Source organism: Harpia harpyja, chromosome 10, assembly GCF_026419915.1.
Source record: "Harpia harpyja isolate bHarHar1 chromosome 10, bHarHar1 primary haplotype, whole genome shotgun sequence".
In the NCBI taxonomy this organism is placed as follows: domain Eukaryota; kingdom Metazoa; phylum Chordata; class Aves; order Accipitriformes; family Accipitridae; genus Harpia; species Harpia harpyja.
Genome location: NC_068949.1, coordinates 43482951 through 43496378, shown reverse-complemented (window position 1 = coordinate 43496378; position 13428 = coordinate 43482951). Strand labels below are relative to the sequence as shown.

Here is a 13428-nt window from a genome sequence, read left to right as displayed (position 1 = left end):
TCGCAGCTCCCTCCCAATAGCACCTCTGTAAATATTACCTAGGCGCAAGATGTTAAACAAATTACTTCTGTTTTTCTTTTCTTTTTTTAATTGCCATCTGGCTGTTATTTAATTCAGTTGACTAAAGAAAAAGATTTATTTGGTTGGTTGGCATTCCTTTTTACATTTTCCTTTTAAATCCCTGGCTGTTTGAAGCCATCTTATTCTACTGAAAAGTAAATCAATTGAAAACATTAAACAACTAGATGGGTCACCAGGAGGGAGCAGGAAAGAAAATCTTTGATGTCCTCAACACTGGGAAACATGTATATGTTTTTTGCTCCCTGGGGAATGAGATTGGGTGCAGGAAAGCTGGGCGCAGTCCCCATCTCGGGGCTTTTGGCATGCTTTGCATTGGAGAGTACCAATTTCTATCACTACAGCTGTGCCATTTGTTGTGGTATGACAGAGTCTACCTTCCATCAGATACGTAATAGGTTTTACAGTAAGAGCTAAAAAAGCGTAAGTAAAGAAAGCACAAAACATGAATTATATTTTAAAGAGTTGATAAAATTTATTCACCACTTCAATTATCCAAGTTAATTTACTTGGGTTCAGATCTCTCAAGGCTGGGCTGCTGTGGGGTGTTGGGGGTTCTGCGCCAGCACCAGCAAGCCCTCCCAGCAGGCAGTGGCACAGGCCAGGACTTTGTTATATATATCAGAAGAAGTGGCAAATATCTCCCCCTTTGTTTGGTCGTCTTCGAAAGTCCCCCAAACCACTCTGCAAATACTTTACGAAACAAAAAAATGAAGGCTTAAACCTATTTCTCCTTATATTATAATTAAAGATTAATCTTTATGCTTGTTTAATGAGTAATAAAAGCATAATATTGAAATATATTCATTAATTATTCAAGTAAATTACCATTTCCCTCTTTTAGTGCTTGGTCATTAAAGATAAATTTGTCTAAAGAGAATCTTTAGTTGCTGTAACTCATCTGCCTTCACGTAGCCACATGTAATATTCTGTTTGTGAGATCTTACTATTTTTATAATGACAGAAGTGTCACATGTCTGTTATTTAAGCAGAACTGTAATTAATATTGGAAATCCTAGATCCCTGATAAAGCACAACTGTGTAGGCTACTGTTCAGAGGGCTCTGTAGGAGTGTACTGAGTATATTTAATTTGCTCTGAGTCCTGACAATTGGTATTTTAGGACTTCTCCTGGTGGACGCTATTGTGCAGAAGGATTGCTATCATTAATGAGTCCCAGAGTGGGGGATCTGTTTCCCACAGATGCTCCCAAGCTTTTCTAGTTGCAACGCCTCTTGCAGAAGAGGCAAGAGCTTTCCCCTCGTGCTCGCCAAGAGCACTGGCTGCCTGTATCCTTCTGATGTCTCTGCTGATGACGGCGGGGTCACAGCCTTCGCCTTCCCTTCTGCCTGCCCCCAAAGCTGGAAGGAAGAGAAGTTATCGTTTGTTGTCCTCATTATTCTGTATTCTCTGGAAAAGCCAGTTTAGCCTGTAAAATGTGCTTTTAAAGCAATGAAGGACTTTGTGTTGTGTTTTAGAAAACAAAAGTAAAATGAAAGGAAAACGTAGCTGTAGTCCAGGTAGGGATGCAAGCACAGTTTCATTTACTGAGATGGGTAGTTGATATCAAAATCCCAGTGATTTAAGGATGCCATTTCACATTACGACCTGGTGCAAGGGAGGCTGTGGGCACAAGCAGCAGCGTCACCGCCCGCTCTGTCGCTGTGCATGGTCCATCCATGCCCCCGTATTTCAGCTGGATCTAGCAGACACTGCTTTTTAACTTACCTTTTTTTTAAATTAGGATTCCCTCTTTGAGTTTTTATCAGATCAAACGACCGATCCAGCTCGTCGAGCTGTTGTGATGGGATGAGCGGGTGCGGGGGAGGCGAGAGGGAGGGTGGGAGATGGTGAGGGAGGAGAGCAGCACCGCTTCCCTTGGGACCAGCCTCCCATTTTTATGGGTGTACCGAGACCGTACCCTTCCCAAAAAGAGCTCCAGGGCTGCTCGTGTACCACACCCGTGCACAGATGACACCAAAAGCTGCCTGCCAGCCAAAGCTGGCTGAGCAAAGGAAACATGGCAGGGTTCGTCCCTGACCGTGTATTTCAAAGCCAGCTTTTCAAGTGGTAGAAAGCCTAGGATTTGGGCAGGGCACGAAGTGCCCAGAAAAGGAAAAACATCCTAAGGTGTGTCTGTAGGTCCAAACACAGAAAGTCCTGAATGCCACCTCCATCTCCGGCTACGCCTGGTCGTGAGTTGGTCGTGGTCCAAGAGCAGCTGACTGTGACACCGAAGCTGGGGACAGGGACTGGTGGCTGAGGCTCAGTGTTGTGTTATCCCAACCATTGCTTTCCAGCACGGTCCAGCTGCCTGGGGTGCACTGGGTGACATCAGAGGGCACAGACCTGCCGTACGTCCTCCCTATGTCACCATGGACATTCCTGTGGTCATCTGGAAGCCTATGTCTGTTGCAGTCACTTATAAAGGCCAGAACAGATATTAGACCTCAGCCCTCATTAGAAGTCAAGGGAACTGGGCACCTAACACTTCTGTGCACGCAGGGCAGTTGCTTTGCCATGTCCTCATAGCCACTGGTATTTTATTTGGTACTGGTATTACTGGTTCTCCTGTTCTCCCTGCTAGTCTTAAAAAATCTCTGCCAAATGCAGCCTGCCTGCAGGTTTCTTGGTCTCGGGACGCCAGCTGCTCTTACACAACATCACACGTTGAAACAACATCTGAAATTAAGAACCCAGGAGGGTAAAATGATAACCTGGAAACTTGCTTAAGTATACAGCATTGTATTGATGGCACCTCTAGGCTTCGGGGTATGATCTTGTGGTTACTTTTTTTCAGTCTGATAGTTTCCTCCTTTCTCTTTTTTTCTCTTTCTTTGTGCCTTTGGGATTTGTGGAGGTAGAGGTCTTTATGGCTCTGAGGTTCATAGGGCTCATTGCCAGCACACCCTCATACGTTTTCCAATGGTCTTTTTTGTAAGAGGAGGTTGGCTGATGAGTTTAATTTCCACTGACCCTGACACGGTAACCCCAAGGATGGATTATAAGCGCATTTGTGGCTGGGCAAGAGTAGAGTGTCTCTGTGCAACCCCGAGGTGCTCGCAGAGCAGGTTGCTGCAGCATCCTTGCTGCAAGCACTGGCAATAACATTAGTTATCCGATTAGTTTTCCACCACCGGAGGATATTCCCTGACCCAGTTCCCCACGTACGCATCCGTGCCCGCACGGGAAGGTGGCACAAGAAGGGGAGAGGTGGGACTACCTCCTCGGGTGGCAGCCTGTCTTTATGCAGGCATAAATGGGGGTTAAACTGCAGCCCGCGATGTTTCCCTCTGCACTTGATAAGTTTGCTGCAATGATATCTCTCTGAAATAAGCTTGTTACATGCACTTCACTCTGGACTTGCAGCTTTTATTTCCACAAAATAATTTCCAGCCAGAGCAATGACCTTCAGAGATTTTTCTTCCCCTGAGATTATTCTATCAGACTAAAGTTTCTTTATTGATAATATGAAATTATTAGCTAGCATGGTTTTCCAATGTTTTGACAGTGTTGTTGCAACATTAGTTTCTTGTAGGAGAAAGAAATAATTGCTATTCAACATCATTTCCATATAAATACCAACATCAGTGCAGTTTCCGTTTACCTTCTCATCCGCCAAAAAAAAAAAAGTTGTTTACCATTTTTAGTTGTAATTCCTGAGCAGGATTTTACAAATTCTGAAAGTAATCTTAGAAAAACAAAAATGTTTATCCGGCAGAAGGTTTTATCGTCACAAGAGCACTTTGAAGGCGGAGAACCTGCAACTCTCACGCTAGCCTTTGTGCTGTGTAATGTGTACTGCTAAATTTTGAGAGTGCTAATTAGTCCAAGATAGACTACTCTGCTGTTGACTATGTCGAACAAATTAGAGATCCCACTGTGACGAACTGAATAGAAACAATGTTCAAATAACTGGATTTAAATCTCTAAAACCGTAATGTAATTACTTCAGTGACAGGACTACCAGCTGTTTATAGGCCTTTAAATCTGCATAATGAACAGCCTTGTGATCTTAGCGTACACAAGCACTTTCAGAGGTTTAAAAAAATTTCTCAGGCACATATGGTTTTTTCGTACCTTCCATTTTCCTTTCCTTTGAGAGGGTGGTGGTTCATTGGAAATGGCAATATAAGTTGAATGTTACCATTCAACCCCTACCGCGGTGCCTGCTGTGTTTCTCTGGATTTGTATCCAAATCCTGTATCTTTAGTAATATTTTGGAAACAATTTTATACCTCCTCAGTGGTGCTTCTAAACCTTTCCAAAAAGCTTTATTGTAACTGCAAAAGCCTGGAGGGCGAGGATTGCTGTTTGTTTGTTTGTGTTTTCAAGGGGTTGGTTTCTTGAGAAGCTCGACGCCAGGGAGGTTTTTATTGGGACTGTAGAGAGAGGAGAAAACGGCAATCAGAGTATTTGCAATAAGCGTGCAGCCGGCAAATCCTGCAGCCGCTAACGTGCATCCTCCTGGTCTTCAGATCCCATTGGCGGCTGATGAGATGCTTGCAGCCACAAGCCCATCTCTGTTCATGTGTGACTTTAGTTGTGCCATTTCTCGGGTTCCTTTTCCCCATCAAAACTCATAGCTAGTTGTAGTGCCACTGATCCTGGAGGCACCTGGCCTCTTGGTTAAGGCTGACAGCTCTGAATAAAGACTAAGCTGCAGTCAGGTAATTGAATTAGGAAGAGGAATGACCTATTTTTATGAAATTATTATTCATCACATTGATTAGAGCAGTGCCTATGAGTCAGCTAAACAGGGCAGCACATTGCAGGTCACTGGCAGTGGGTGACACGGTCCCTCGGGAGCCCGATGCTCGGACTCCCTGTGACGACAGGGGAGGAGGTGATGCTGTGAATGGGGTGACCAGCATGTCCCCTCCGTGCCCTCATCCTTGTGAAGGAGGGAGACAGCCAGCCTCTGTGCAAGAAAGGTGGCAATAAATTGGAAAATCTTCAAATAAGAAGAGTTTTCTGGGTGGATGATGACAGCGTTGAAACAATATGCCTTATAATGGGTGACTCACGAAGTTCAGTCAATTTGCTGGGTGATCATTTCATTGGAGTCTTGAAGCAGCCAAATAGAAAAATGAATTTTTGATGATGGTCTGTTTAATCCAGGAGTAAAAGCTTTGATTTCACCCATGATTAGAAACTGAAACTAAAGAAGTGGGGATTAAGAAGCTGGTGCAAATTTTACCAAAGATTAAATTAATCTTTTGATGAATTTACCAAGATCTGTCACACCTTCTGCATTAATTGCTATTTTTTGAAAGAAATTTTATGCTTTTTAAGACTACATGCTCTAATCAAACAAGAATGATTTAGGAAGGCCAGGTGAGATGCTAATTAATTTTTTTCTGGATGAAATCCATGAATGTTCAAGTACCGTTTAGACAGAGGCAACTGAAATCTCCTGCATCATGCCCCAAATTAATTTAGTATGAAAATATTTTCATAAACCTGTAAAGTTTACAGCTTTTTTTAGAGATATTAGTGATGTTTTGCATTGTTAAGACTGAAATATTAAGGAGGATCAGAAGTCTCAATGGCCACAGCGTAGGACAGACCTGAACAGCTGGAAAGCCCATGAACCACCTTCCTCTAGGTTCTCTTGGGTGAAGGACCACTTTTGAGCTTCAGCATTTCTCTGAGATGAACAGAAAGTCCAGACAGCCTTACCATCAAACCTTTAAGTAATGGGTTATTGCATTTTTTATAAATAATACCAAAACCTCATCTGTTGACTGCAGCTGAAGTAATTCATCGCATGAAGTCATTGACATACGATGTGCAAAAGTTGGGCAGCACCCCTGGGTGTAGGCACTAGTTTATATTCTCTGGATGAATTCCCAGCCAAGTGCTATGGGCATGCTAAGCTGAATGCCACCTAGACATTTATCTTAGATTCAAGGCTAATTTATTTTTTAGGGGACTGTTGATTTAAAAAAGCAGTGTTTAAAAACATCTTTTAAATCTTAGGACTTCTCTGGGTGAATGGGTTTTTGGTGAATTATTTTTTCGGTTCAGTAGAAAAAGCAGTTTAATTAGAGAACCACCACTACCAGTGCTTTGCTTTTCAGGGACTAGAAACACATCCTCAAAGGCACATTTTAGCTCCTAACAAACTTTGAGAATTTGCATTCATGTTAGGGGAAAATGTATGTATGTTCTGACAGGCAGAGTTTAGCCTTTGATACATTTTACCACTCTTTTTCTTTTTTAAGTGTTTCAGTGATTTGGTGGTAAATAGTAAGTCAGGGGATGGTTCCAACACAATCATTTTATCTGTTCTCTGTCTAAACATTTACTAACTTCCCGAGCAGGAAAGTTACTCATCCTGCCTGAGGTGCAGTTTAGCATTAGTTAAAATATATTACAGTGATGACCCATTTACCTTCATTTACAACTTGCTGAAATGGCTTCTTTCTCCCACTGTAGAGATGTCAGATCACTGTTGCACACAGTGTTGGTATAAATACCAGAAGCTCAGTAGTTTCACAAGGTTTGAATAAAACACCAGTGAAGTGTTTCATGCCTATCTGTCCAGACCTTCTAACTAACTGTTAGCTGTTCCAGCATCACTGGAAATGCTGAATGTCTGCTTTGAAGTCCCTTCTTTTCTACACTTCAGAATAGTTTTCTCCAAAAGCAATACAAGGCCATGAAATTTGATAAGGAACTTTGATAAATGTAATTTGGAAGACTATCAACCTGGGGAATTGTCCACCTTATGCCCCACTTTGATCTTCACTTGGTAGGGAAGAATGTTAATTCAGGTCTTCGGGATGTGTTTGGCAGGTTATTATAGCTCTGAATGTGTGCTGCTCCTCCACTTTGAAATATACCTTCTTGTCAGTATTGAATATTAACAAAATTTAAATGCATGTATGATTTTTATTTTCTCATTTATACCAGTTTTTATTTATTTTTCAGTTAATTTTTGAATTCTAATCCTAAAATCCATTAGCCTTCTTTCTGCATGATGCTTGGATGTGATTTTTTTTTCTTATACATAGTGACCTGAGAGTGAGCTGAGAGATACTACACGAATGTTTACCGCTAAGTGTTAACCTTTTGACTCCAAGCTGCTTCACAAAGGGTATTTTTATAACCAAGGTAGATTTTTTTTTTTTCTTGGAGGATTTTCCCCAGAGTCTCTTTTTAATCCTTCCCCCAAAGCCACCCGCACAGCCACATACCTAGTTCCAGGCAGAATCACGGGCAGTGATGGGTCTGACGCCCTTCAAGACCATTTTTGTGCCATCAGGAGAAGATTATTCTGGAAGAACAGCCGTACGCTCCGGTACCCGCACAGCTCTCGGCCTCTGCGGTGCTTCCCACCGACTCAAACACAGAGGCCAGCCTGTCTTAGCGTCTCAGAAAAAATACAGATCAGCTTGTCATGCTGTTTACAAGATAGGTTGCAGGCCTGCAGGTCCCCGGCTGGGTTTTTCATCCCTCGCATGTTCTGGTGGCTATGCACAGAGGTCTGGAAATGTAAATGTGTCATTACAGCTTTTATTTAGGAAAAAGGCAGGGGGATCCCTAAAACAATTAGTTTTATTCCAGAAATCCTACATCTGAGAATTCCTGGAATAAAAGCTCATAAATCTGAGCAGATGTCACTCACAGTACATAGGAAATCACATAAAACCCAGGCTCTGTGCTGGCCGGTCACGCTGTCTGACCGTATCGCACCTCGGGAGAGGTCCGCCTTGACTTACCGTGTGAGGGCTTGGCGCAGGTAGTGCAGGTCTCTGCTGGGGTGTTATTTCCAGTCCCCTCAGCTACTTTTCTGTGCCCAAGGATGTGGGAACATGCGAGGAACTGGTTGTGGCACCAGGGATCTCGTACTGAGGACCATATTACCACACAGACAAAAAAGATGCCTGAATTTGCTGCGCAGCAAGAAGTGCCTTCTGTTTTTGTTTTAGCACTGCAGAGAGCCCATAGTGGTGGCTTTACATGATTTCAGACTGATCCAGTGCCGTTCTCCAGGTTAGAGGACATGCCTTGCGGGAATGGATGCATCCTGCAACCCGGAGCTGTCAGAATGAGGTGTGCAACCTCGAGCAGCAAGGGACTCTGCTGAGGCTGCTCTGGAGTGTGCTGGGATCCACACTGGTCCCAGAAAATCAATGACCCTGGACCCTAATCTTTCCCCAGGACTGTTCGGGCCACGGGCAATCTCCTCTCTTAAGTTTCAGGGTTATTTGGACAGCAATAGCATCCAAGTGTTTATTCCTTTTAAGTTAATCACCGTGTAAATGAACATAAAACCGCTAATAAATAAAAGGCAAATTATATTTTCCTAGCAAATTGAGCATGTTGCTTGTGTGTGCTGAAGATTTAATAAGCATGAATAAGTGTAGACAACTGCTGAGTGGAGAAAAGTTAGTCCTCAGGCGGAGGAGGCTTCTCAGCCTCCCTTCCTTTCTCAATTTGTGTTTTGAAAACTGTACCAGTTCAGAACAGGAACTGCTGCAAAGCTCCCTTTTGTTTTTACATGGAGATACGACAGTGATCTTAAAGGACATGCAGCATTTTCCTGAGAAACTCAGTAATCTGAGTATGACTTTGCCTCTAGGTGTAGCCCCGTAAGCTGCTCGAGGCTGTTTGGTTGCTGAGACCTCTCCCATAACTATCCCTGAAACGTTTGGTGTCTTAAACAGCGGGGAAGGGGTCTTTTTTTGGGCAATGGTTGCTGGGTCTGCTCAGGGCCAGCGTCTGCACTGGGCAGTTCTGGAACGAATTATTCTCTGTATTTACTTCTCTGCCTTGATTGTTGTATTTTGTCTCTTCAGTGAGATGGCAGAAAGAGGCCGGCGTGGTGCCTGCTGTGATATATATTATCTCTTCTAAACTTCCTTGGAAAATGGAAGGGCTTAAAAGTTTGCACACATATTTATCTTCTGCAACGACACTGGCAAATACCTTTGATGTTCAGATTAGTTGACTACACAGGGCACCGTACCCCTGTCCTCAGTGCCCAGACCTGGCTGGGTGTAGGCAACGCTCTGGTCATCCTTGTGTTCAGAGACCAGAACGTAAACCCATTTTTTTCGTACACCTGAACTGGGAAGCTGAAGTTACAACTATCCACATCACCTGTGTGCATCAGGGCAGCAGCTCGTGCACCGCAGGGATGTTCCTTCCCCTCCTCTGGATGTGTCGTGCCGTACGGAGAGGGGACCCTGCCCCGTCTCCCCGCTTTTTCTTTCATCGTCCTGGTGCAAATATAAATAACGTAGCTGTGCAGGCAGCAGTCCTCTCCTCCCTCGTCTCCCTGATAAATGCGGTTAGACACAGTCTCCTTCATCAAGAATCAGTTCTGATTACGTATTTACTGGCTTCCCACCTTGTACGAATACCATCCCTTCCCGTTCAGAGGCCATTTTTGCAAGGAAGGTGTTAAAATTACCTATTCCTGAGACTCACTGACTGCTACGGTTGGTAAATTATTTTCCCATATCCAGGGAAATGCTGATTGGAATTATTGCAGATATCTTCATATTTGATCAGGAAAGAGTAATATAATTTTCCTCCTCCTAATGCTCGGCATAATTATTCACAGCCCTGCAAAACAGGTGTAAATTGAATCAGAAATGATCATACCAGGCCAGGTTCCCAACACGCATCAGCTGAGAATGCAACCAGTGTGCACGGGTGCAATTGCTTGCATGAGTATGCCGGGAAAATGGGTCGCTTGATACAGCAGTAATCTTCGCTGGCTCGTGATCTGAATAAAGGGTGTACACAGCTGCATGTGACAATGAAAAAAGTCATATGCATTTAAATAAATGAACTCTGCAATGAAGCTGGTTGCTATGGGTCTTCTCCATCCTTCCCTTTCTGTAGGGCAGCTTCAGAAACCAATTCAGCTCCAGATGAAGTTGTTAAATGTCTTTTCTTTGAAATATGGAGATTTGGATCCAGCCTTGTTGTCAAAAATTAATCAGAAATATTGTATCATGACTACATGGAATGTGACATTTAAAATTTCAGTAAACGCAGATTCCTCCAATATTAACTTTATTTTCCCTCTGCTAGATAACCTCTTCAAACCAAAGGAAAGATTCATTCCAGAGAAGGAGATGCATATGAGATCCAAAAGGTACAAATCGTTTCGGTTTAGAGTTCACTGCAAATCACTGCCATCTCACACCTAAGGCAGTGTATTTCCACATCATCTTCTTATGCTGGAGGGCTGGTTTGTCACGCTGCTTGCCACGCTTTTGTGCAATGCTCATGGTTTTCTTCCACTGTATCAGTTTAATAGATTTGGGGCAGCCCTGCCCATTGAGCACCCCTTTTCTAGCAGTTTCAGACAGCAAGGGGTACCCATGGCGTGAAAACTAAGTCCCTGACAGATACCTCATGTTGGACATTCAAAAACGTAAGCAGTACAGTCACTTTGGGGTTTTTTTTTTCACCCTGGTTATGGCACATGGTTACAGCATGTAATTACAGCAAACTATTAGGAACGTGGTATCTGATCTTTAAGGGCATCGCATGTCATGCCATCATTTACAAGGAAAGCTGCAAATGGCTACCATGCAGAATTCATCCTGGTTTTAAGAGTGCTCAAGATGCGTCCCATTTCTCTTCTCCAAAATACAATCTCCAGCCAAACCAGGCTGCTTCAAGAACTCAGCATTGCAAAATATTATGAAGAAAAATCGGCACTAAACAGGCTTTTTATGCAGGCAAAAACCAGGACTGCTGCCAAGGAAGGTCCAACTTTCTTTTCAGACCCCTGGGAATTTTATCATTGATTTCTATGGTAAAAGATCAGACCAGAAGTCACTGTTTTGAGGGCAACTCACGTTATTTTTAAAATGGACAGATTATGTTCTCCTTGGTAAAAAGAGTTCCTAATGACAGTGAAAAAATGTTAACAGTCTACAGTCTAATAATGATGGTTTTCTTGTATTTTAGAAAAATACTTGAAAATTATTGCTTGGTATTAATTTTGTGACATAAATACAAAAAAGTGTACAGGCTAGATTCTGGTTTGAATTATGCTGCTATAAATTGAAACCAACTCCCCTGAGCTCATTAGAAGCTAAACCAGAATTACGCTGCCGCATTGAGATAACCTGATCCCATCTCTTTCTTTACTCTTTAGTTCAAAATCAGAAGTGTTTTTCAACAAGTCAGATTTTATATAAAAACATTATTGTAATCATTTATAATTCCCGTGTCATAAATCTAATTCAAGTACTTAGAGATGCTCATTAATGACAAGTATTGCATTGAAGGCAAACACTTCCTATAGGAAAAACAAATTATTTGAGTCCCACAGATGACACGTGAAGTTAACTTTTTAAATTCATTCCAGGATTTATGACAATTTACCTGAAGTAAAGAAGAAACAAGAAGAAAAACAGAAACGGATCATCATCCAGAGTAACAGAATGCGTGTTGAGATCTTTAAAAAGGTACGGATTTACCGTGAATGCCAAGTATAGTTTTGTAACCTTTCTTTACCTGGGAATGGGTCCACAGAGGCAGCACCTGCCTGAGGAGCCGGTGCTAATTATGTGCAAACCTGAGAGCAAAGGATATTTTTTCAGTCTCGTCCTTGGGTTAGGCACTTCTTTAAACTTGAATTAACAGCTGAACCTTGTGTTGGAATAAGCACCCGCGACTTTTGTTTTTTAAATATGAGTCATTAGTTGTGGTAGAAAGCTGCATCAGCGCAGTTAATCCAGGTGCAGATCTGAGGCATTCCCAGATAATCCCGCTCCACGTTGCACACAAGTACCAGTTCTTCCTTGTTTAAGTGCTCTATTCCTGCAATTACACCCTTCCTGTCAGAGTTGGAAAAGCTTTCAGTGCTTTTTTTTTTTTTTTTTTGAGCAACGTAGCCAGTAGATTTGAAGTCTGAGAATGCTAATACCATCTCACCTACAGTATCATTGAAGATTTCTACAGTTAGAGCCACCTCATGTATTTTAACAGTATCTTAAGGCTGTTTTGCATTGTTTTTTTCCTAGCAATTACTGGACCAGCTCCTTCAAAGAAACACAGAGTGACAAAGGATTCTCTTGCCCATCATCCTAATTGGATCTTGAATGCCTTTGACTGCTAGATAAGCCATAAAATTCACTGTTATCTCAATTACCGGGAGGTATTTTTCTTATCTTTGGCTCTTTATATGAAGAAAGATCATTTATATTTCAATTGAAATTTTAGGGCAACTTTCAAGTAATCGGAAACAGTCTAAAAGGGAACACAGCTGTTTCAGAGCATCACCTTTTGGTCAGTTTACCCAGAGGAAATAATTTTAAGAATTTTTAATGCAAATACTGAAATAAGGTGGTATTATTTATCTTAATCTTTTAAAAAGTATATGTCTCTGTAGCAATAGGACTGGGTTTATAAGATCTGGAAAACTTATTTCTCTGAAGTATTCTATTAATTGATTTCCTGTGAGTTAAATCCTTGAAGTAAAGAAAAATGAATATCATTATTTGTTATGTTTAGAAACTAGCTGAAATAGCATGACCACATAATCATAGCAGCAGCAGTTTCACATTAATACTTAACATACCAAAAGGGACCAATATTTTAGCTCTCTGAAGAACTCTATTCCTGTTTATATAGTGAATCTACATAGCAAGCTTACCTGTTAAAGAGCAATATTTAAAAATCTGATTATAACATTGTTTTTCGTGTTTTTCATTGTAATATATATTTTACTCCAATTCTGTGAGCATTAAGTATTTATAGAAATGGCATATTAAGAGTGGTGCCAAGAAGCATGTTTGCATCAAAACTGCAGAACTAAAACCATCTGTAGTGTTTCCTCCAAAAAATATTTAAATCTTTATTTGTACATTTTGGAAGTAAAAACAACCAGCTTACAAACCAATGAAGTTTATTTATGGAATAAAATATGAATATAATATTGATCCAACTGCTATGTTTTTATTTGGTACTGTTAAATATAACACAATTATTGAAACTGCTTGAGAATTCATGCCTTCGTATGCCACAAATCCTATGGTAAAAAATATTGCCCATAAAAATCACTGCAAGTGTTAACCTCTGTTGCATGAACACTCAATTGAGTGTGTTTGAACGAGGCTGGAATCTGGCCTTTGATATCTATGCTTTATTTTTCTAATCCAGCCTGCAATGTAAGGTCAGGTTTTTTGGAAGAGGGATGTTTGTTAGCTGGGCTTTGGCCACTGCGATAGCCTCCAGCTGTGTGACCTGTGCCGGACACAGGGAACCCAGTTATATTTTGTGCTCTGGCTGTCTCTGCTAGATTACTTTGCCTCTTTGTGTTTCAGCTTCCCAGTTTGTAAAGTAGGATTAATGATGTTAACTTCTGCTCGCA

General features: G+C 41.7%; 1 protein-coding gene across 2 annotated transcripts in view; it reads left to right on the top strand.

Annotated features, from left to right (window-relative positions):
• C10H10orf90 (chromosome 10 C10orf90 homolog) overlaps positions 1 to 12997 on the top strand; it is a 66040-nt gene extending 53043 nt beyond the window's left edge. For both annotated transcript variants that reach the window (XM_052800122.1, XM_052800121.1), the window contains exons 7-9: positions 10131 to 10194; positions 11422 to 11521; positions 12080 to 12997. In XM_052800122.1, the coding sequence (XP_052656082.1) occupies positions 10131 to 10194; positions 11422 to 11521; positions 12080 to 12118 (203 nt within the window). In that variant the 3' untranslated portion in view covers positions 12119 to 12997. The remainder of the gene's footprint in view (positions 1 to 10130; positions 10195 to 11421; positions 11522 to 12079) is intronic.
• Positions 12998 to 13428: the final 431 nt, after the last annotated feature.